We start from the raw sequence: 21,433 nt of genomic DNA on the forward strand, positions 1-21,433 counted from the left end.
CTGAATACTTATATTGGTAATTATTGAAAAAAGGGTAATTATAAAAAGGGCAGGAAACAATAGTTTATCAATGGACGCAGTGTCACGGAAACCTTATATTTGAGCTCATCAAATATTAATAATAAGACAATATTTTCAATCATTACTGAGGTTCTGAAAATAACTGCAAACATTAACAATGTTGGTGAATGAAATTCTTATCCAAAGAGTTTTTCCAATAATAGAATTGCAATCAAATTAAAATTTATCAATAAAAAAATATATTGAGGAATCAGTATGAATCTTTTTTAAATGCAAGAGTTTTCATTGGTTTTCTATAGCATATAGTATTCCGAAAATAAAAATTGGAAATATTGTACTAAACCAAAAAATCTCAAACCTAATTTGTATAGAAATATTAATTTAAAAAAAAAAATTGTAAGAAATATTATTAGAATTGAAATAAAAATTATTATACATAAAATTAAAAATTTTTACATTTACTCACTTTATTTTCACTTGCTCAAAAAGTATGATTCATTATTTTCATTGTCTGCTTTGATTAGCTATACCTCAAATACTATTTTTTATTTCAGAAATTTCTGCATGACCTGCGACCGATAGGATCCATTTCTGATTATTTTGACCAAGAATATCCAAATTTTCAAGACATCACCAGGGTTAATATCAGATGATAGTATCAGTTAAGATGAATAAAAAATGGTTCTGATAGTTATGATCAAGGTTAAAGCACACACATCTGTCTATCGCTTAATTTTCTGCATAAAAGATAGTTGTGTTTTTACCTAGTGATGCCGAGCATTTAACTTCGGCTCATAAACACCTACTCCAGATCCGTCTTCATTGAGTGAATAATCCGTATATAAAGTTAGCTTCGGAAAAGTGTTATCGACATCGAATGATTTCAGTGATTTTTAGGAGTTAACCGCCCACTTTATTCTTGACGTCAGTATATTCTGTACCATGCTATTGTTAAGGAACTGAAAGTAAGTTTATAGAAATAAACTGACTTTTTTATCTTCACTCACTGTTATGAAGATAAAAAGCTGTCATCATCTTTATTGAGATTTATATGGGATATACCACTTCTTTTTTCCATCATTTTGTAGAGTCGTTATATCTCTATAATATTGTAAATAATTCCATACAAATTTTTAAAAATGCCACATTTCGCTTCTTATTGTATTGTATAGACATAGAGTGCTTTTGTATTTTGACCACTCGCTATTTCTTTTCGATAAATTATGGGTGTTCCCGATAAAATAATAAATATTATCAAAGCTATCTATGAAGGTACCCTTGCAAAGTCTTACATGGTGGTGAGCTCATCGAAGCTTTCGTGTGCCGCACAAAAGTAAAACATGGCTGCGCCTTGTTTCCGCTTTTGTCTTGGATTTAGTCTTAGACTTAGTATTTGAAGATATAGAAGCACGCATGCCTGGTTTAAACTGGAGGCTAAAAGGCAGACTAGCTGATCTTAAATATACTGACGATATTGTTTTCCTGTCAAACCATCATAGCGATATGTAACATCAACTTACTTTGTTAGAAAACGAGACCAAGAAAGCTGGCTTTATAATAAACTGCGAAAACACGAAATCAATGAGAATAAATTTTAATAGTAGCACAGTGCTACGCAGTAGCAGCACCGATATTGCAGATGAAGCCAGGTTTGAATACCTCGGCATACGTCGATTGTAGGATACGTAAGGCACGCGTTCGGCAGACTCAAGTCGATCTGGAAGTCTACTATCATTACATGGAAAACAAAATTAAAAATACCTTCTGCTCAAAAAGCGCTCGGTTTTTTGACCAAACACGGAACCACTGTCATCGCTCAGGCACCGAAACTCAAATTGCCCTTTCGTGGTAAGCGTTTTGAATCGATTGAATTGGTAAAAGAGAATTCGCTGCACGGGCCTACGAAAAGTGCATGGCAGATTGGGTTGGGATATGTGTATCGCTTCAGAAGGAGCATATTTTGAAGGAGATAAAATAAATTTGGAGTGAAATTTAAATTTGTGTGTTTTATTTACAAAATTCGAATACTTTTTGAGCAGAAGGTAAGTAGACTAAATTTGTAATTTTGTTAAAATACAAATATGTTCTAATAATAATAATAGTAACATGGTTTTAGAATGGCGAAGATTTTTGCTTGATATAGTGAAGTCGAAACGGAGGGGTGATAAAATTTATTAATACCTAAGTCCGTGAAATATACCCGTTTTGATGTGAAATCTATCATCAATATTGACCCTCTAGTTAAGCTTCGTATCAAGACTTACTTCTAGATACTTAATCTTGTACCCTTGCCGGTGAGTCCATGGACCATGATTTATTGTAGAAAGCACCTGGTCCTCTACCCGACAATCCGAAGGAGATGAATATTCCACTTAGCTAGGATTCGGCTGGATTGTCTATTTCCTCGGAATAGGAAAGAGATCTTCTTGAGCCTGGCCCAACTAAAAAGACCCACACAAGGATGAAATTATCCGGCACTAGGCCAAAAGGATGAAGACTTTACTTGCCAAGGGCATTCCACTGGAAAGAGCTCGGTCCTTGACTGCAAAACCGTCCAACGTGACTAGCGAAAGGCAGGTGACACCAAAAAGATCTCGATCGGACAGCTCCACCCCAACATCTAGCTCCTAACCGACAAAGCATTACAGGGCAAAAATCCAATGAGAAAATTGGTGAAGTACAAAAATACATCCTCGATGAGATGTACGAAACTTGTTGAGTTTCTGGCATGAAGCCTCACTTTACTGGTTACAGTTTAAAGCGCGGATGGCTTATCATAAACTGTATAAATGACGAATGGTGAGATGGTGATTGTTTTGGACCCCATTTCGTCTGAAAAGGTCGACTAGCCGGGCAGTAATGACTTAGTAGTGCCTTGCTGAGACGAAGACAAAAGGGAAACAGGGTAAAGGTTGTGATTGATGACCATCAACATCTGCGATGGCTCGTGCTAAGGCAAGCAGACAGAAACCGAAAATGGGTTTTAATTCCGGGAAACTAAAATTAATAATAGATAAGGGCAAAAGCCGAAAACCTTCTGCTCTCACTGGTCGTCTCAGGATGTGGGAAAAAAAGACACGGATGCTCCTGAATTGCTGTGTGGCACAAAGGGCGGCAAGGTGCGGAAGGACCAGTCTGGGAAGTAATGTCCCGGACTCTGTCACGATCGTAAGACTCTTGAAGGCAGCATCAAATCAACCTCCACTGGGCTATAGCAGCCTCCTATAGGCTTAAAATCCACAGGCCACAAACAGGTGCAGAAACGGTCTGCAGTAAAAACATGTAATTAATTTATGACAATAATGTTGATCGTCCTAGAGCGGTGATAATGATTAACAAAACCATTAAATCTCTTCCAATTTCAGAGCTCACACAACGTGAACTGGTGGTAGTACAGAAGAAGTACCTAGTACTAGGGAAATAATAACAATTGTCCTTGCATCTATGCACCTTCCTGGCGAAGCAGAGGATCGGTGTCTCTCGAGCTCCAGCAAATACTGCCATATCTGAAATATGTAGTGGGTGATGTGCTGCGATACTAACACACAGCAAAGGGTATGGCGAAGCACGGACACTAATATACGAGGTTAATGGCTTTTTAATTATAACACTACTAATAATTTAATGGTGGTAAATAAATAAATGAACCTACTTTTGTAAATACGGTAAGGGTAAGATATTAGATCTCACGCTAACGATCGCATTTATATCTAACAATATTTCAAATTGGTTGGATGAAGACCAATTTCATCGCTATGTAAGCTTTGATTTGGAAGGGGAAGTTGAAGACACTTTCGAAATAAGAAATGTTAGAAAGACCAACTAGTCACTGTATAGAGCAAAAACATTAACCTTGAAGTTAGCAAACTTGAAAATAACTGTAAACTTGTTAAAAAGAAACGTTCCATGGTGGAACTGAAAATATTGCGCAAAAAGGCCCATCAGCTCCTTAATAAAGCGAAATCTTGCGGGAACTGGGCATCATATAAAAGCGCCTTAACGGCTTACAATACAGAATTAAGGAAATCAAAGGGAGAATCATGAAGGAGGCACTGCGAACAGATTGAAATGCTCCCAGCGGCTGCAAGACTCCAAAAATCTCTCAACAAAGATCACTTAAATAGTCTCTTTACACTAAAAAAGGCTGACGGAAGCCGTACGGAAAGTCTGGAGGAAACGGGACAGCTATTGCTGGACACTCACTTTCCAAGCTGTGCCATGTTTGTTGAGACCACGAAAACCATCGAGAATACTTAGTGCCTACACAAAGAGAGCTCTTATATAACTTTCGCAGTCAATACAACTAAATGGGCCATCTCCACTTTCACCTTCTATCGACAATATACAACGTAGTTTTCTTCAAAAAGGCGTTGATATATTGGCACCGATATTAAGAAATATATATTTTGGATAAGTCTTAAACTAGATATGATACCTGAACATAGGGCGAAGTTTAGGGTAGCTTTCACACCGAAAACACGCAAAAAGATGGACCACACGCCGAAAGCTTCTTTTCTGCTCAAAGCGATGGAGAGATTCCAGATCAATATATCAAAGAAATCTACATTAAAGCTTTACCTCTTGTAATGAACCTTTTTATCAGCCGAGGTTTCGCTCATCGTTACAAGAATATTTCTTTATAACCCTGAATCTTCTCGTATAATAATTTTAAGACCGGTTAATTTTATTTTAATTCCTTTATTTATTTTTTTTTACAAATTAATTTTTACAATATGTATTACTTATTTACTAACAACATATATTGCAATATATATTGCATATATTGCGAATATTGAGAATTACTATAATTCCTGTAATAATGAAGAAAATCTGACCAATGGTGGACTAGGAACCAACGCTACCGACAAGGCTGCGTGCTACGGATCAGTGTTACCGACTGGGCTACACTGGTGGACTAGGAACCAACGCTACCGACAAGGCTGCGTTGCTAAGGATCAGTGTTACCGACTGGGCTACACTAGTAGAGTAGGAAGCAATGTTAATAAATTTCTTAGTTACCTGGTTGAATATTACTTTTGGTTCTGCCAAGTGTTCTGCTCCGTGGCCTGTGATCAAGTGTCTTTACGTTAATTTACTCCTCCTTTTATATAAATCTTGCGAAACGGGACTTCTAACTGCCGAGTGCATATTGTGTAGCTTTCTTTTAAGTTGTTATTGCCTATTTTAAATGCCTGCAGCTGGTATGTTTACTGTTGTTGTTTGCTGCACATTTATTAAAAATTTGGCAAAATAATTACACTTAAAAAAAAAGAAGTGTTATCACTTAATTTATATATTAAGGAGGATTACATTTTTTTTCTTTTTTTATTAAATTAATAATAACTTAATAATGTTGATATTTTATACTAACTTAATAATACCTTAATTTTAAACTTAAATTTTTTTAATACCTTATACTAGCATTTTTTTGTTGCGTTTATATTAACTAATAATAAACAATTTCTTTCTCAATTAAAAATAGCTTAATTCTATTGTTGTCTTATATATTTTTTTATTGTTTTTTTCTTTTTTTTACCAGTTTTACATTAATAATGATAACTTAGTTGTACGCATAGTACATTGCGATTTTTGTGACGAGATAGTAAAAGTCGTCACACTCTACATATTGAACAATATGCTTACCAGTCAGGCAAATTGACTGAGACCGCTGTACATAGTCTAACGAGTAAAATCGAGTAGTCTTTAGACGGTAAAGAAATAGCTCTCTGCACATTGTTTGATATTACAAGAGATTTTGGCAATGCAACATTCAGACCATTTAAGGAAGGACTGATCAGGAAAGAATTATTTAGACTGATCATAACATGGATTCTCAATATCCTGATAAATAGGACAATAGTTTTTGAAACGGGGGCAAAGAGATTATCTGTCAAGTCAATCAAAGGATGCCCTCAAGGAGGCGTTCTATTGTCACTCCTATGGCTATTGGTCATTGACGTGCCATAAGGTGCTTGATAAGATGAAGAGAAAAGTAGTCTTCTCTAAAGGATTCGAAGTGGTCGTCAGTGACCGATCAACTTGGAGAAATAATAAAATCATCGTAAAACAGGGCTCCCAATTATGGTATACTGATGGGTCCAAAATTGAAGATGGCAGTGCAGAAGCAAAAATTACAGGACCGAAATTCCGCAAAGCAATTTCAATGCGAAAGACCTTTTCCATTTTTCAGGTAGAGATCCATGCCTTACAGCTATGTGCGAGAAAATGCCTATGTAGGGGCTCCTGAGGTACAAAAATATGCAAGCAGCTCTAAAATCTTTGGCAAACTCCTCAATCGAATCTGGGAATGCTTTCAACTTGTCAATACCCCGGCATCGAGGAACTAAGTTACTCTTATGTAAGTACCGGAACATGAAGGGCATGAGGGCAATGAAATTGCAAACTCCCTACCAAAGAAGAGTGCACTCCTTTCATTGATCCAGAGCCCTTCTGCAGGATAACAAATAGTTTCACAAAAACTTATTTTGTAAACGGGAAAAAAGCCATCCACTTAAACACTGAAGAGTCCAAACAAGCAAACGGCAGTTAAGAAGACTCATTGATCCTGAACACATCAAAGTTGATGCTATCCTTAATCTTAACAGAAACGATATTAAAATCACCACTGAACTTCTTACAGGACACTGTAGGCTCAATTACCATATGAAGAATTTAGATGCGGTAGAAAGTGATTCCTGTCGACTCTGTTATAAGGAGAAGGAAACATCAGAACATGTTCTAAGCGCTGAATAGCAAGACGTAAACTTGATTACCTTGGAAGCGGAATCTTAGTCCTAAATCAAATGAGTAAAATTAAACCCAACAATTATGAGATTTATAAATAATCTAGAATGGTTTGAGTTGGGCTTTTAGTTAGTTAGGCGCACAGTAGATCTTTTAGGTCCGGTGCATTCATAGCCTATTATTTAATAATAATAATAATTATATAGTCGTACTCATCTTATTAATGAAGAAGAGACAAGTACCATATGGCCTTTTACTAACCGTTTAGGTAATCCTGCTGAGTCTTAAATGCTTTCAATTTTCTGGCAATGGGAAATTAAGAACAGTTTCTTGGTTTCCGCGATTTTGTGTGTCCTTAGTGCATCTTAATATGGAGACCACACCTTGGTGCGACAAGTTTCATTGAAATCTATTAATACGTCTCTACGGAGCACATAAGCCTCTCGTTCCACTACAGTGACTGACATTTCTTCATATAAGAGCATGGGTAAATTGAGTTGACTCTACACTCCAATTCTCTGATCGAGTTAATTGGAGCCGGGTTTACTATAAAACAGCCTACTGAATATGTCTCATTTTGCCTTTCTGGAATTGGGCTGGGACTGTTTAGCTAATCTGGGAATATCCATCACGAACATGATGTATTTATGATCAGAGGAACTTGTCCTGACTGAGACTCTTAAGTTATTAATCGCTAAAGACCGGGAAGTTGCAACCTACATGATCAACCGTACTTGGAAAAATGAAAGTGGGAGTATTACTTTTATTATCAATCTTAAGGTTAGACTCACCCCGTTCATTAGTTTTCGTAGCCCACCAGCAAAGCTGCTCGGCATATGCGTGATTGTATAATAATTTGACTCCCTGTGAAGGTGCCTCGTTATCGTGTGGCATGTAGGCACGGAGTTTAAAATCGACATAAGCAGATTCTTCGCTAAAACTAGATATGGTAACTAGATAAGGTAAGCTACGAGATCTGAAGAGAGACGAAGAGGTGCTTAAATCCGAAGTGCTACATCTAAGAAGTCGTGTTAGTGATTTACAAGTACATAGCACAGCAGCACCAATATGCGCTCCAAAGCACAAGGCTCCAATGTTTGACGGAAGTGTCCCATTGCAAATATTTAAGCTTCAATTCGAAAAGACAGCGGCTAATAATTGGAATACTGAAGATAAAGTAGCTGCATTATTTATTTCGCTGAAAGGTTCCGCAGCAGAAATATTACAAACCATGCCCCAGAGACAATTATGATACATTGATGTCCGCATTAGAAAGGCGATTTGGAAGCGAACACAGGCAACAGATATATCAAATCGAACTACAAAATCGATGCCAAAACTCAGGTGAGACTCTCCAGAATTTTGCAGCTTATGTTGAGCGACTAGCACATTTAGCAAATACAGATGCATCGGTAGACTACATCGAACGCGTAATAATATAAAGCGTAATATATATAATGGTACACGAGACGTAGATACTAAACGTGCGGCACTTGTACTACCTAAAAGAACATTCGCTGAAACGGTGTTACACGCGCTTACTCAAGAAACCGCATCACTCGCCACTAAGTCCATTCACAAGGTTCATAAAATGGAATTGGAAGAATCAGCAGTTGTAGAAAGAATTGTCACAGTAACTAAAGACACTTTGTGCCTTTTATCAAAACGGCGGGTGAATGCTATAATTGTGGAAAACAAGGCCATTTTGCAATTGTCGAGTTTAGCGAAACCGCTCTAATGCCAATCCAGCTAGAAGCAGAGCTGGAGATGAAGATAAACAACTCTTACCCAACTCGTTAAACTAAGACGAACCAGTCCCAAGGGGCGGAAACTGGTTCCTACAACTATTGGCCCCACAGTGTCAATCTCACAAATTAATCGACACAAGAACGATATTACAGTCAACGGAACTGTGAACGATCGTCCATTACTGCCAACTCTCGATACTGGTGTGTCACATTCAATTATTCGCCGTAACATAATAAAGGGAACGATGGAACCTTTGCCTGGTTACAAGCTTTGAACGGCAACTGGAGAAGAAGCTACTATCGCTGATAAAATGTCTTGCGAGATTCTGTAAGACTAAGAGTCCTGAATGAACTCAATACGCCAGTAACACTTAAAAAGGGTGTAGTTATTGGACAATGTCATGCCGTGGAAGCGGTGATACTATGCGATGAGTCTCAAAACAAACCTGTCGCCATTCACCAGCAAATAAGTCCTGATCTTTTTTCGAGGTGTCTGGAAGATGTTAAAGGGAATGATAAAATGAAGGTCAAAAAGCTACTGCACAAATATGCTTCGATATTTGCTATGGAAGATAGCAAACCCGGAAGAACTGCCATCGTGAAGCATAGGATGACGGCGCGAAGCCTATTCGTCAGACCACAGCCTTTCAATGAATCGCGGTAGCTGGATTACGCTTGAATCCCAGAAAATGCTCTTTGATGAAAACGCAAGTTACGTATTTCGGACATAAAGTGACGACGCAAGGCATTCATACCGATGAGGAAAACATAAATGCAGTAAAGGATTGGCCTAGACCAACAAACATACATTAATTACGAAGTTTCCTTGGCTTATGCACTTACTACCGTCGATTTGTCCCAGGATTCGCCAATATAGCGAGAAGTCTGCATGAGTTTAGTCAGAAGAATCACACATTCGTGTGGCAAATCGATCAAGAGAAAACTTTTCAACAATTGAAGCAAGCTCTTTGTACAGCACCAATGCTAGCATATCCAGTACCAGGGCAGGAAATTATTTAAGACACCGATGCAAGCGCTTACGGAATTAATGGTGTTCTTTTTCAATTTATCGATGGTCAAGAAAAAGTGGTGGCATACTTTAGCAGGATTCTTGGAAACCCAGAAAGAAACTATTGTGTAACCCGAAAGGAGCTGTTGGCGGTAATGGAATGTGTAAAACACTTTCATAAGTACATATGGTCAAAAATTTCGTTTGAGAACAGACCACGCAGCGTTGAGATGATTATTACAATTTAAAAGCCCAGACGGACAGATCGCTCGATGGATAGAAAGGCTACAGAGCTATGAATTCAAAATAGAGCACCGGAAGGGTGTCCAACATGGAAATGCTGATGCGTTATCGCGACGACCTTGTCAGCTAGAATGTAAACGCTGTACTAAAAATGAATTAAAGGAAGGAATAGTTGATATTCGTTTGACAAGTCTACAACCAGCAGAAGATTGGAACCCAACCAATATAAGAAGTAGCTAACTAAAAGATACAGATCTTACAATGTTACTAAGGTCCAAAGAAGAACGATCACGGCCAACTAAGGAGCAGATATCCTCCGAAACTCCCATTGTAAAGGCATATGGGGCACAATGGAACAGCATCCATCTTGTCAATAGGGTCCTTCACCGTAGTTGGGAAAGTGAAGATGGCAAGCGTTCTCGACTCTTAATTATCGTTCCGAAATCCAAAATTGCAAACGTATTAGAGGAGTTTCACAATGGGCCAAGTGGAGAGCATCGAAAACTTTAGAAAAGATCAAACAGCGATTCTATTGGGTTGGTTGCAGTGAATCGATAACGGAGTGGATTCGAAATTGCTCAAATTGTATGGCAGCAAAAGGTCTTAAGATAAAAAGCCGAGATAAGATGCATATAACGTTGGAGCATCATTTGAACGATTCGTCATGGATGTAGCGGGCCCATATCCAACCAGTGATGCCGGAAACAAATATATACTCATTGTTATGGATTATTTTAGTAAGTGGCCAGAAGTATACGCTTTACCGAATCAAGAGGCAAAAACAGTTGCAGAAGTATTTGTACAAAATTGGGTAACAAGATTCGGAGTCCCAATAGAGTTGCACTCCGACCAAGGCAGAAACTTCGAATCCACAATGTTCCAAGAAATTTGTACAATTATGGGCATTAGAAAAACAAGGACAACGGCTTTGCATCCACAGTCAGACGGCATGGTAGAAAGATTCAATCGGACTCTAGAAGAACATCTGCGAAAAGTTATAAATAAATGTCAACGTAATTGGGACAAGCGCATCCAAATGTTTTTGATGGCATATCGATCGGCTAAGCACGAGACAACAGGTCATACACCAGCGCATGTAGTTTTTAGTTCTGAATTGCGGCTTCCTTCCGACCTTAAGTTTGGAGCAACCAATTCGGTCGAACACAGTGAAGAAAACTACTGCGATATGATGAGGAACGAAATGAATGAATTACACCAACAAGTAAAACAACACAGCCGGCTGATGAGCAATAAGATGAAAGATCGATTTGACCGAGCTGCAAACTCTGAGGGATTCGAAGAAGGCGATTTGGTGTTACTATATAACCCGTAACGTCAGAAAGGTTTATCTACTAAATTACAAACATTTTGGGAAGGACCGTATATGATTATGAAACGGTTGAATGACGTTGTGTACTGTATCCAGCGTTATGGAACTACTCGTTGCAAAATGAAGGTAGTGCACCTGGAGAGGCTTGCTTCGTACGGTTCCAAAGAATTTGTGCCTGATCGGGCCGATCAGGCTTAAGTGGAAGACAGTGTAACAAATTTAGTCTGGTAATATCAAATCGTTGCAATACGGCAACACTGCGAGTTGACAAAAAAAGAAAAGAAACAAAAAAAATGTCTGCTAGCTAGTCGAGAGAAGTTGTTTTCACCTACCGTCGAACAGAGAGTTTTTGTTGGTTTTTAATTGTAAATGATAATAAATTATTCAAGTGTATCTGATATTAAAGAAGCTTATAACTTTCATATTTCAAATGAGTATTCTCTTTCAATTTGTATAAGACATTTATTAAATAAAGATTGTTAAGTGTTAAAGGTTAACTGGCGTGATTATTTTTGACAGTTGTTAAGTTATTGACAATCCTGCGATACGAACGGGAGTTAAGACAGAATTACCAAAGAAAGCAAATACATAACAATAGCTGCGTTTCAGCAAACATGATCCGCTCAATTTTACATGCAAAACAAAAACAATGGGGTGAACCAGCAATTGATCTGGTTCACTTTCTGGTTCAATGTGGAATGTATGTAAAAGATAAAAGTGGAACGTATTTTAATGCAAATGAGGTTGGCAATGCGATGCAACGGTGCAGTAAAATAATAAACAAATCTACATTTATATTTATTTATTATTGATTTTATTTATTTATTATTTATTTTATGTACTTATTTATTTAATATGTCGTTATTATTTATTTCTTTGTTTAAAATAATGTTTTAACTATTACTATAATTATTACTTTAAAATTATTACTTTAAAATTCATTCATTACTCTCGTCCGATTGTGATCATCGCTGATTGGAATTTATTAACAAATCTATTAAAATATGAAACATAATTAAATAATTAATATATAGCAATTGTATTTTTTTATGTGCAAATACCAATCAAATAATCTTTAACGAAAGAATTATTGATCGTTTCCACAAAACTTCCACTTTATCCATGCTGATTAATACACTTGAACTAGTATTTAAAAATGGAATGGAAGAGTCAGTTTCGCTTGATGATTCTAATAAAATCTGCAATTTTCATTTATTTACTATAGAATTAAATTTAAGTTTTAAAATAAATACTAAATAAAAACTTACATTTAATACTTCACACAGCTCAACAGTTTTAATTTTTTTCTATTTTTTAGATTTTTTGTATAAAATAATTGGCAACGCATGAAATATGCCAGTTGGGTTTGTGTACAAAATTTTTTGATTTATGTGAATAATTTTGGCGCTAAAAAAATAAGTGAGAAAATTTTGAATACAAAAAATCTAAAAAATGGAAAATAAATAAAATCTGTTGATATGTCTGAAATATGAAATGTTAGTTTTTATTTAGTATTTACTTAAAAACTTCAATTTAATTCTATAGTAATTAAATGGAAATTGCAGATTTTATTAGAATTATCGAGCAAAACTGACTCCTCCATTTTCTTTTTAAACACTAGTCCAAGTGTATTAAGCTCAAGGGAGTGCATCAGCATGAATATAGTGGAAATTTTATGGAAACGATCAATAATTGTTCCGTTAAAGATTATTTCATTGGTATTTGCGAATAAAAAATACAATTGCTATATATTTATTATGTTTCATATTTTAATAGATTTGTTAATAAAATCCAATCAGCAAATACAAAATAGCCGTGGTGGTCACAATTGAACGAGAGCAATGAAGGAAATTTACATATTTTTGTGGTATATGGCAAATATAAATACTTTTCGCGAATTTGGTATTTGTTTTGGCATACCAAAAGCTTCTGTATGGAGAATAATTGAAAGAAATAGTGTTTAGCTTATATCAATTGCAAAATTTCCGTTCGTGATTGACAGCACACATGTTAAAATAAATGCACCGCACCATAGCAATTAGGCTTATTTCAAAAGGAAGCATGAATATAGTTTAAACTTGCAAGCAGTTTGCAATGGTTTTTTATAAACGTGTATGTTGGAGAGACTGTTTCCTTATATATTGTTCTGCTTTAATTAAATAAATGTATTCAACTTAATGTTTATATATTCATTTCAAATTAATTGATTTTCATAAATTATCAAACAACACTTTTTTAATAATAATAAAACGTAAATAATTAAAGTAATAATTTTAATAATTTTAATTTATAGTAATAGTAATAATTAAAACATTACTTCAAACAAAGAAATAAATAATAATGACATATTAAATAAATAAGTACATAAAATAAATAATAAATAAATAAAATCAATAAAACCAGCAATTGATCTGGTTCACTTTCTGGTTCAATGTATGTAAAAGATAAAAGTGGAACGTATTTTAATGCAAATGAGGTTGGCAATGCGATGCAATGGTGTAGTAAAATTATTAACACATCTACATTTATATAAATATAAATGTAGATGTGTTTATAATTGAACCAGAAAGTGGACCAGATCAATTGCTGGTTCACCCCATTGTTTTTGTTTTGCATGTAAAATTGAGCGGATCATGTTTGCTGAAACGCAGCTAATATAATCTTAAAATGACGGCATTTACATTGTGAGCTTAACAGTAAATTAAAGCAAACATCGAGGTTATACGACATTTACATTGTGAGATTAAAAGTAGATTAAAGCAATAATCGAGATTAAAGTACTAATTTCGTTGTTTAATCTCTACAAAAAGCCATACAAAAGCTAACCTCGTTTTGGTCAAGATTAATTTTAAATCTCCTAAGAAATAGTGATTATTTTTCTATGCAACTCTGCAAAGAAAAAAGTTAAAAGAATTTGAAAAGAAATGTCAAAATCTATTCAAAACAAACATTGAAAGTTTGAAAATACCGAAACGAATGGAATTCCTCTTAAATTTGTTTAATAAAAGTTTTGTACAACTAAATTTTTTTAAATTTTTGTTATAAAACTATTTTTAAAATATATATTATAATTTTTTGTACATAGTTGTAATTAAATGTTTTATTATTATGGTCTCCTTGTGTTGAATTGTATTGTATTGTATTCACAAAAACTTAATTAATTAAAATAATATAAAAAAAAATGTTTTGTTATTGTAGTCACTACTTTTCGAAACTTTTCTACCAAATACAATAGTTTTTATTAAGTAAAATAGAAACCTTAAATTATCACTAAAATAAAATTAAAATTAAATGATAACAAATTCCATTTTCTTATTATATGAAACAACGAGAGTTACAATTTCCACCTTCGATTTCGTACGAACGATTGAATTTCAAACAAAATATTTTGTTTAATCAAATGTTGGCATGAAAGAAACAACACGTCACGGGAAAAATTCTCAGCAACAGTAGCCACTCACATATGGTTACGTACATCTGATTTGTGCGCACGAACACGTAAGACAAAATTCGCATGCAATGTAACCGCAGTCTAGCGCAGCTTGAACGGAAAATAATGCGAACACTATTCTATATATTAAATGATTTTATTAAATAACAACCCTGTTTATGCATTGCGTTTCCATAAATTTGTAACTGACATAAATTTTGGTAGTTGATATAATGGATTTAGTCTACGGGGAAGCATCAGAATCGGACGAGGAATTTGGTGTGCCTAGCACTCCTCCCAAGGTTCTATGCGTTTCCATTTAAAAAATGTATGTGTGTCATTTGAATGTATATTCTAGATAGCAATATTAGCATCTGAAATATTGGGTGAAGCAACAGAATCTGATGATGGTAATATTTTGGTTTTACATCCAGGTAAACATAATATTTAATTTTCTATAGATATCTACTACACGTCTGATTCCACAATAAAAAGTACCACTGGAAATAAGTACAACAATAATTTGCTTCAGAGAAAACTAAGTAAGACATAAATTTAATAGCTATATGTAGAAAATACGTAATCCAATTTTAGTTGAAAGTAATATAACGATTTGGAAGGAGCTGACAAATACTATTAAAGACGATGTGACTACAGCATCTGTGCAGCTATTAAACACAGAGCAATTATTAATAAAATCACAGGTGAACTTTATTTTTTAACTCAACTTGTATATTCATGCACATTCATCGAGCAAAATAAGTGGTATAGAAAACATTTATGTTAACTTTTCAGGTATCTATGCAAGCAGCTTTAACGTACCTCAAACAATCGCAAGAAAATGTAAAAGATTTGCTCGGGAAATCAAACTTTATATTTACATCAAATTTTATATCACCAATAGAAATATAAAATACTTTATACATCTGCAAAATTTAAAAGTAATAAAAACAAAAAGTATATTTGTGTATTTTTTTAATCAGCGTCTGAGTCCGATATATACACGTTGCAATCCGGCTTAGGTTCTTTAGGAACATATGTGGATTCGAAACATCTAACAAATATTGACCGCATGCGGTTTGTATTTCGTCCAGGCGACGAAGGTATACACTCGTTCTCAATTTCTCCTGCATCATAAAACGTAACAGGAGAATCAGTGTCTTTCAGTATTGAGTCAGGTGGCATACGTAGAGACACATGACTATCACAAATATGACTAACATTATTTAATAGATTTGGTGGTGTGTTTACGGACTTTGAAGCACTTTGTGTATTACCATTATCATCAAAAAGTCGTGAATCGTTACTGAGTGTTGATGCATCGCTTATAAATCTTGTTTTTGATTGGTTTTTATGCTCGTCATCATGCACGTTTAATTTTCTCTTTATACTTATATTGGCATTAGTTAGTTCAGCTGGATTACAATCTTCATAGAAACTTATATCGTCAGGAGAAAGTGTGGACATTATTAATAAGCATTCTATTTGGTCATATTTTTTTATTTTTAAAAAAATTGGACTGAAATTATATTAAAGTTTCACAAAAAGATTTAAAATGATTTTTTTTAGTATATACCTGCCAGCGTCATCAAGATTTAAGCTCAAATTTTCATTTAACGATTCCGCAAATATTAAAAAAGCACGAAATTCTTTTAAACAAAAAGTTACGTGGCATTTATGGCTTACATTGTAGTGGTCGAACTCTGAAGCCCTGAAACATATATAAAAATGTGTACGGTTAGATATCTTTAATATATAGAATAGCAAGTTCTCATCTGTATCCAAACAAAATTATTGCGAAAGAATTTACCTTCAGCATTGCCGCAACTTCACAAATTGTGAATTTATTACCGCTCCTTTTATTTATATGGCAGCAGCGTATATTCAAATGTCAATCAATCTGAGTAAATTTTACCACTACTATTACATTCTAACTGCACCTAAATATTTAATGATTTCAATTAATCTCAAAAATTTTATTTATATTGCTAAGAAACAAAGAAATAGTTTTCATTAAACGTTTGCATTTACAAGGATGTGACTAAATAGTTTCTAACTAATTACCTATTGTATTAGGCTCAACGCGTGCTGAAAAGCACAAAATAGCATGCTATTTTTATTCAACATGCTAAATAGCTTTAATATTAGTGTTAAATTTTTGCTATATATTTTACATACAATATGAAACTTAAGTTAAATTTTAATTAACTTTGCTAAATACTAATTTCGAATTGTCAAATCACATACATTTATCACAGTTCTTTCAATTCATTTTTATGGAGATGTTTTAATTTAGCAAAATGAAATTGTACCTACTTTGGAAGAGTGAGAGGTATAGCATACTGATTGAATATGAATTGGTTTTGTATGCAATTTATTGGTAGTTAATATATATTTGTGTCCAAATTTAATTAAAGAAACAAATTATTTTAACATAAAACACAACATGTCCTGCTTTGGATATATTTAGGCAGCCGAGACCATGAAATTTGTGGGATTATGTAAAGAATAATGTTAATGCAGAAAATCTGTAAATTTTCGAGCTTTGAAAGCAAACGTCTACCAAGTTATGATGGTGCTATTGCTAGATCAAAAGGATATAGAACTGTAAGATGTCCTCTGGGAACATTTGCATGATATATTTCTCATCAAATTAAAACGTTAATACAATATACTAAAATAGAAAATTAATCGAATTCTAAATCAAAAATGTGTTTTATGTAGATATATTTGTAAAACAACAGGATGATGATCTTCGTATTATTAGAATAAGTGGATAAAACAAAGTTTTAACATATGCACTGAAAGGTTGCTAGGAACTGGCAAATTTTGCTCCCAAATTGCACAAAAATAATAGTATTATTTTTAAATCGATGCAATGATCTTTCATATTTAATAATATGTAAAATCTAAGCATAATAATAATGAACATAAAAGATCGGTTTCAGTACCTACTTGAAGTAAAGTTCAAATAATAAATTTCTTAAATTTTATTGGATCTGAATTTATTACTTTAAGTAAAGTTCAAATAATAAATTTCTTAAATTTTATTGGATCTGTCTAGGCATATTTTAAATAGTCATTTAAGCATCTGAAGATAGTTTAAGCTTCCGTCTATCAATGCTATGAGTATAAACTAATAAATGGAAATAATTCCACATATGGTCATGAACAAACACCAGATGTTATTACTCACTAATGTGTTGGTTTGTAATTGTTATTATTAATCTAATCTTCAAGTAAATAAAGAAATTATGTTATTGTTTTGTGCTTTTTATAATATAAAATTTTTTATATTCTAATTATTTCCATTACTGAATAAAAATAAAGTTAATTTAATTTAAGACAGCGCAGTTCGACACATAGTTTAATTTTAGTAACAAGATTTACTATAACTTCTAAAACGGTCAAATAATTAGAAATCAATTTTTTTTTTATTGTCAACGCAAAGATATGGCTTCACAAACGTCACCTATTATAGCCGGTATCGTAGTAGAAAAATTGCTAAGACAAAAAAATTTTGTGGATGATATGGAATCTAAACCAAGACTATCGACGAAATAAATAGATGATCTATTCGCGAGATTCAGAATAAATAAAACAGTCCAAGTCCTGAATTCGTTCTACAAATTTAATAATAAGCAGTGTTTATATCTCAGCTGCATCGAATCGAAAGTGGTAGTTAAATTGAGAATTTTTTTTTGTTTTGGTGTAAGTAGTAATTATTTTAATTTATTACTTAAATATTTTTAAAAACTATATATTAAGCTAACTATAATTAAATTATAAAAGACAGACCTAAACAAAACTTATTCTTTGATGTTTTCATCAAAACATTAAATTTTACCATATTTCGCGTTATCTATTAAAAGCATTTTATAAACAAAAATACGAAGAAAATTGAAATGGTTCTCAAATTTGAAAATTATTGAAAATTTGTATTTTAAATATATAAATAAAATTTTAAGTGAGGAACACAGTAATAGTACGTTTCCACTGGCTTCGTTAGACCAATTAACTTACTTGAGATTCAAGTAATTCAAGCAATCTCAAGTAAGTTAACTGGTCTAACGAAGCCAGTGGAAGCATACTATAAAAACATGTAAGCACAAAGCATTTATACATAATTCAGTTTTTTCACCCTTTTTCTGAATTTTTTGTTTAGAATAAGAAATAAAACAGATTACTAAATATTAAGATATTATTACCTACTTCAAGGTAATCATCACGTTAAAGTGATATTAAATGATTTTCAGAAATTCGTTCAAACGAAACTAAATTCGTTTTCCATTTTAAATTTAAATTAGTTTGCTTTGAGATAATAATAATTGTTTTTTTTAGCCGATTTTAGAGGCATAGAATACAGCTATATTTAATAGTTAATTTAATTACTCGTACAATAAAAACTAGAAAACAATATTAGTTCAATTCCTGACTTCTAACTAAAAACATATATTAAATCAGAAACATTAACAATAACGTCTCCAGAAAGACCTCAACTTGTCAAAAACTTAACTAAATTATTTGGAATACAAAATATGAATGTGAATATACTTACATTAGCTGAAGTTGAGAACGCATAAAATTGTCACTGACTCGAGATCCTTCTATATAATTTTTAATTGTAACATAATCTTTTTGAACTTCGAATGTTATTTCCTCTTCATTTAGATTAAAGTTAGAGGAAATTTCGGTAAAAGTTTTGTGCGAAGCAGTAATACTGAAACATGTAAATTTTACTATAAACGATTCTAACAACATGTATCCACTTACATATTTGGCATGCTTTCAGGAAGCACAGCAGCATTTATATTTTCTTCGTCTATAATAGCAATCAAAACATTTTTTAATGTCTCTAAATGACATTTTAAATTAACTTGAAATTTTGACAGTTCTTGAATTATACTCAGTTCACACCGCTCTACCTAAAGCATAACAAAAAAATAAACTAATTATACATTAACATAAAGCAATAATATGAAAGAAGTGAAAATATTTTCAAAGACTTTCTAAATAAAAAAACAAAAAAGTTTATAAGTAAAATTGGAAAAAATGGACTAATTTCGTTATAAGAAATTGCTTAATTTCTAGTCTAATGATAGCACAAGCTATTGATTATTATTAAGAGCTTGATATGGAAATAAAAAACAACATAAAAAACAACAACTTGGAAAAATCAGTTAAGTGTAGTAAAGACTTGTGGTGATTATGATAATGGTAATATTCGTGTAAATATTTCTTTAGTTCAGCTCAATCATTTTAAACTAAAAGTCTTAAAGCATTAACGAACCTTTAATTCGTTGGCGACATCATTTGAGCTGCAGCTAACCGTAACAGTTGAAATGTGGTTGTAATCCAATTTTGTATCGTGTTTTATTTCTATTATCTTTGACGAATTTAGGTCACAAGGTTGCCAATTTGTAGGCAATTAAAAGGAATTATCCGATATTTGTGTCACTCAGTCACGATATGTCTGTTCAATTGAACTATTACAAAAATAAATTAAACCTAATATAAAATATGGTCTAGCTAGCAGGTCTAAATCCTGCTAAATCGCCAATCTTCTCATTCCAACTTTTACGCAATCATTAAATTAGTTAACTCAAAGCCAAATCCTACCAATTATTTTCATTGCGCATATTAATATCCCCCTGACAGTGCAGTCTGTTAATTTTTCTGCAAGTTACAACATTGACCAGCAGTGACTATTGGGTTACATACTGTTTAAAAAATATGGACAATCAAAGTACCAAATCTATAAAATCAAGGTAATTTGAAATTGCAATTAAAGAAGAGAATGCATTTAAACATTTTTTGTTTTATAAATAAATCAGATAGGGATTGTATAAATATCATCAAATATATTCTACACATTCAATACAGATTCGAATTCTTTCTGCTTAATTATCCTATGGAATTTGTGAATTTAGTTGAGTTCAACAATAATTTGAAATATATACTCACTTGCTTCATATTCCGAAACACGCAGAGACAGGCCTTCATTGAAATCTTATAATAGTTTTCAATTCCCGCTTTCACATGATATGCTTCAAAAAAGGTTTTCGTAAATTTACAACTTCCTACCGCAGAACGTGTAGAATTCAACGCTCGTAATTGCAGTCCATTATCATTAACTTCAATGAATAAATCTGGTCCAAGTTTTGATAGCGATTGAATTGCTTTTGCAAAAACTTAAAAAATAGTACAAGTTATTTAAGTACTTAAATTTATAACATTTACTCACTGCTAGCATTCGCTCCATCTAAGGTGCACTTCATCTATTTTAAATAAGCTATTAAAAACTTAAAATTGAGATGTTTTTGTTGAATACTTGACTTAAAGATTACTTATACAAAACAGAGATAATTGTAGGGAACACGAATAAACCAATTTCTCGTTTATGTAAATAATTCAAACCGATTTAAACGAATTTCAGCGAATTCTTCCACTTTCAAGTTTAGTGTTTATGCCAAATGAAAAACTCACCACACATAAATGTATTGGTGTTATAAGAGGAACTTGCGAAAATAGAACAAAATAATGCTTCAAATTTACCATTATTTTATGATTTGCAAAAACATTTCTGTGACACATTTATGTGACTTTCTCACTTCGTATTCTCGTTCGATTTTGTCACTTTTGATAGTTAGTCAATCGAAGTGTTTATATAGCTTTGGTGAATTTTTTTCAAACTCTTTTCTTTCGAGTGTTTGTCACTTGCGAAATTCCGTGCAAGATATTTGAATTTAAAGTGGTGGTGAAAACATTTGTCTTTTATTAAATACAATATTGGTTAAAACAAACAACAATGCAAAATGAAATGAGCTGTCTGTGTCAAATTTTCATTTTGCATTAAAAGCAACTATTACCGTAACGTGACTGTAATCAAAACATGTTCCTTAGAAGCT

At 33.1% G+C, this 21,433-nt stretch overlaps 2 protein-coding genes across 2 annotated transcripts; one reads left to right on the forward strand and one right to left on the reverse strand.

Moving 5' to 3' along the window:
* Nucleotides 1-14,441: 14,441 nt before the first annotated feature.
* On the forward strand, nucleotides 14,442-15,491 carry LOC119669418 (biogenesis of lysosome-related organelles complex 1 subunit 3-like). The gene is made up of 5 exons (XM_038079301.1): nucleotides 14,442-14,827; nucleotides 14,884-14,935; nucleotides 14,987-15,067; nucleotides 15,120-15,229; nucleotides 15,321-15,491. Exons 1-5 carry the CDS (start codon nucleotides 14,759-14,761, stop codon nucleotides 15,435-15,437), a joined length of 429 nt encoding a protein of 142 aa, XP_037935229.1. The 5' UTR covers nucleotides 14,442-14,758; the 3' UTR covers nucleotides 15,438-15,491.
* Nucleotides 15,432-21,008, reverse strand: LOC119669417 (cell cycle checkpoint control protein RAD9A). Its single transcript, XM_038079300.1, has 7 exons — nucleotides 20,857-21,008; nucleotides 20,770-20,803; nucleotides 20,490-20,716; nucleotides 19,299-19,450; nucleotides 19,084-19,245; nucleotides 16,102-16,236; nucleotides 15,432-16,044 (listed from the first exon to the last, which is right to left on the reverse strand). The coding sequence occupies exons 2-7, from the start codon at nucleotides 20,801-20,803 to the stop codon at nucleotides 15,501-15,503; spliced, it is 1,254 nt and encodes a 417-aa protein (XP_037935228.1). The 5' UTR covers nucleotides 20,857-21,008; the 3' UTR covers nucleotides 15,432-15,500.
* Nucleotides 21,009-21,433: the final 425 nt, after the last annotated feature.

Source organism: Teleopsis dalmanni, chromosome 1, assembly GCF_002237135.1.
Source record: "Teleopsis dalmanni isolate 2A chromosome 1, ASM223713v2, whole genome shotgun sequence".
Taxonomy (NCBI): Eukaryota; Metazoa; Arthropoda; class Insecta; order Diptera; family Diopsidae; genus Teleopsis; species Teleopsis dalmanni.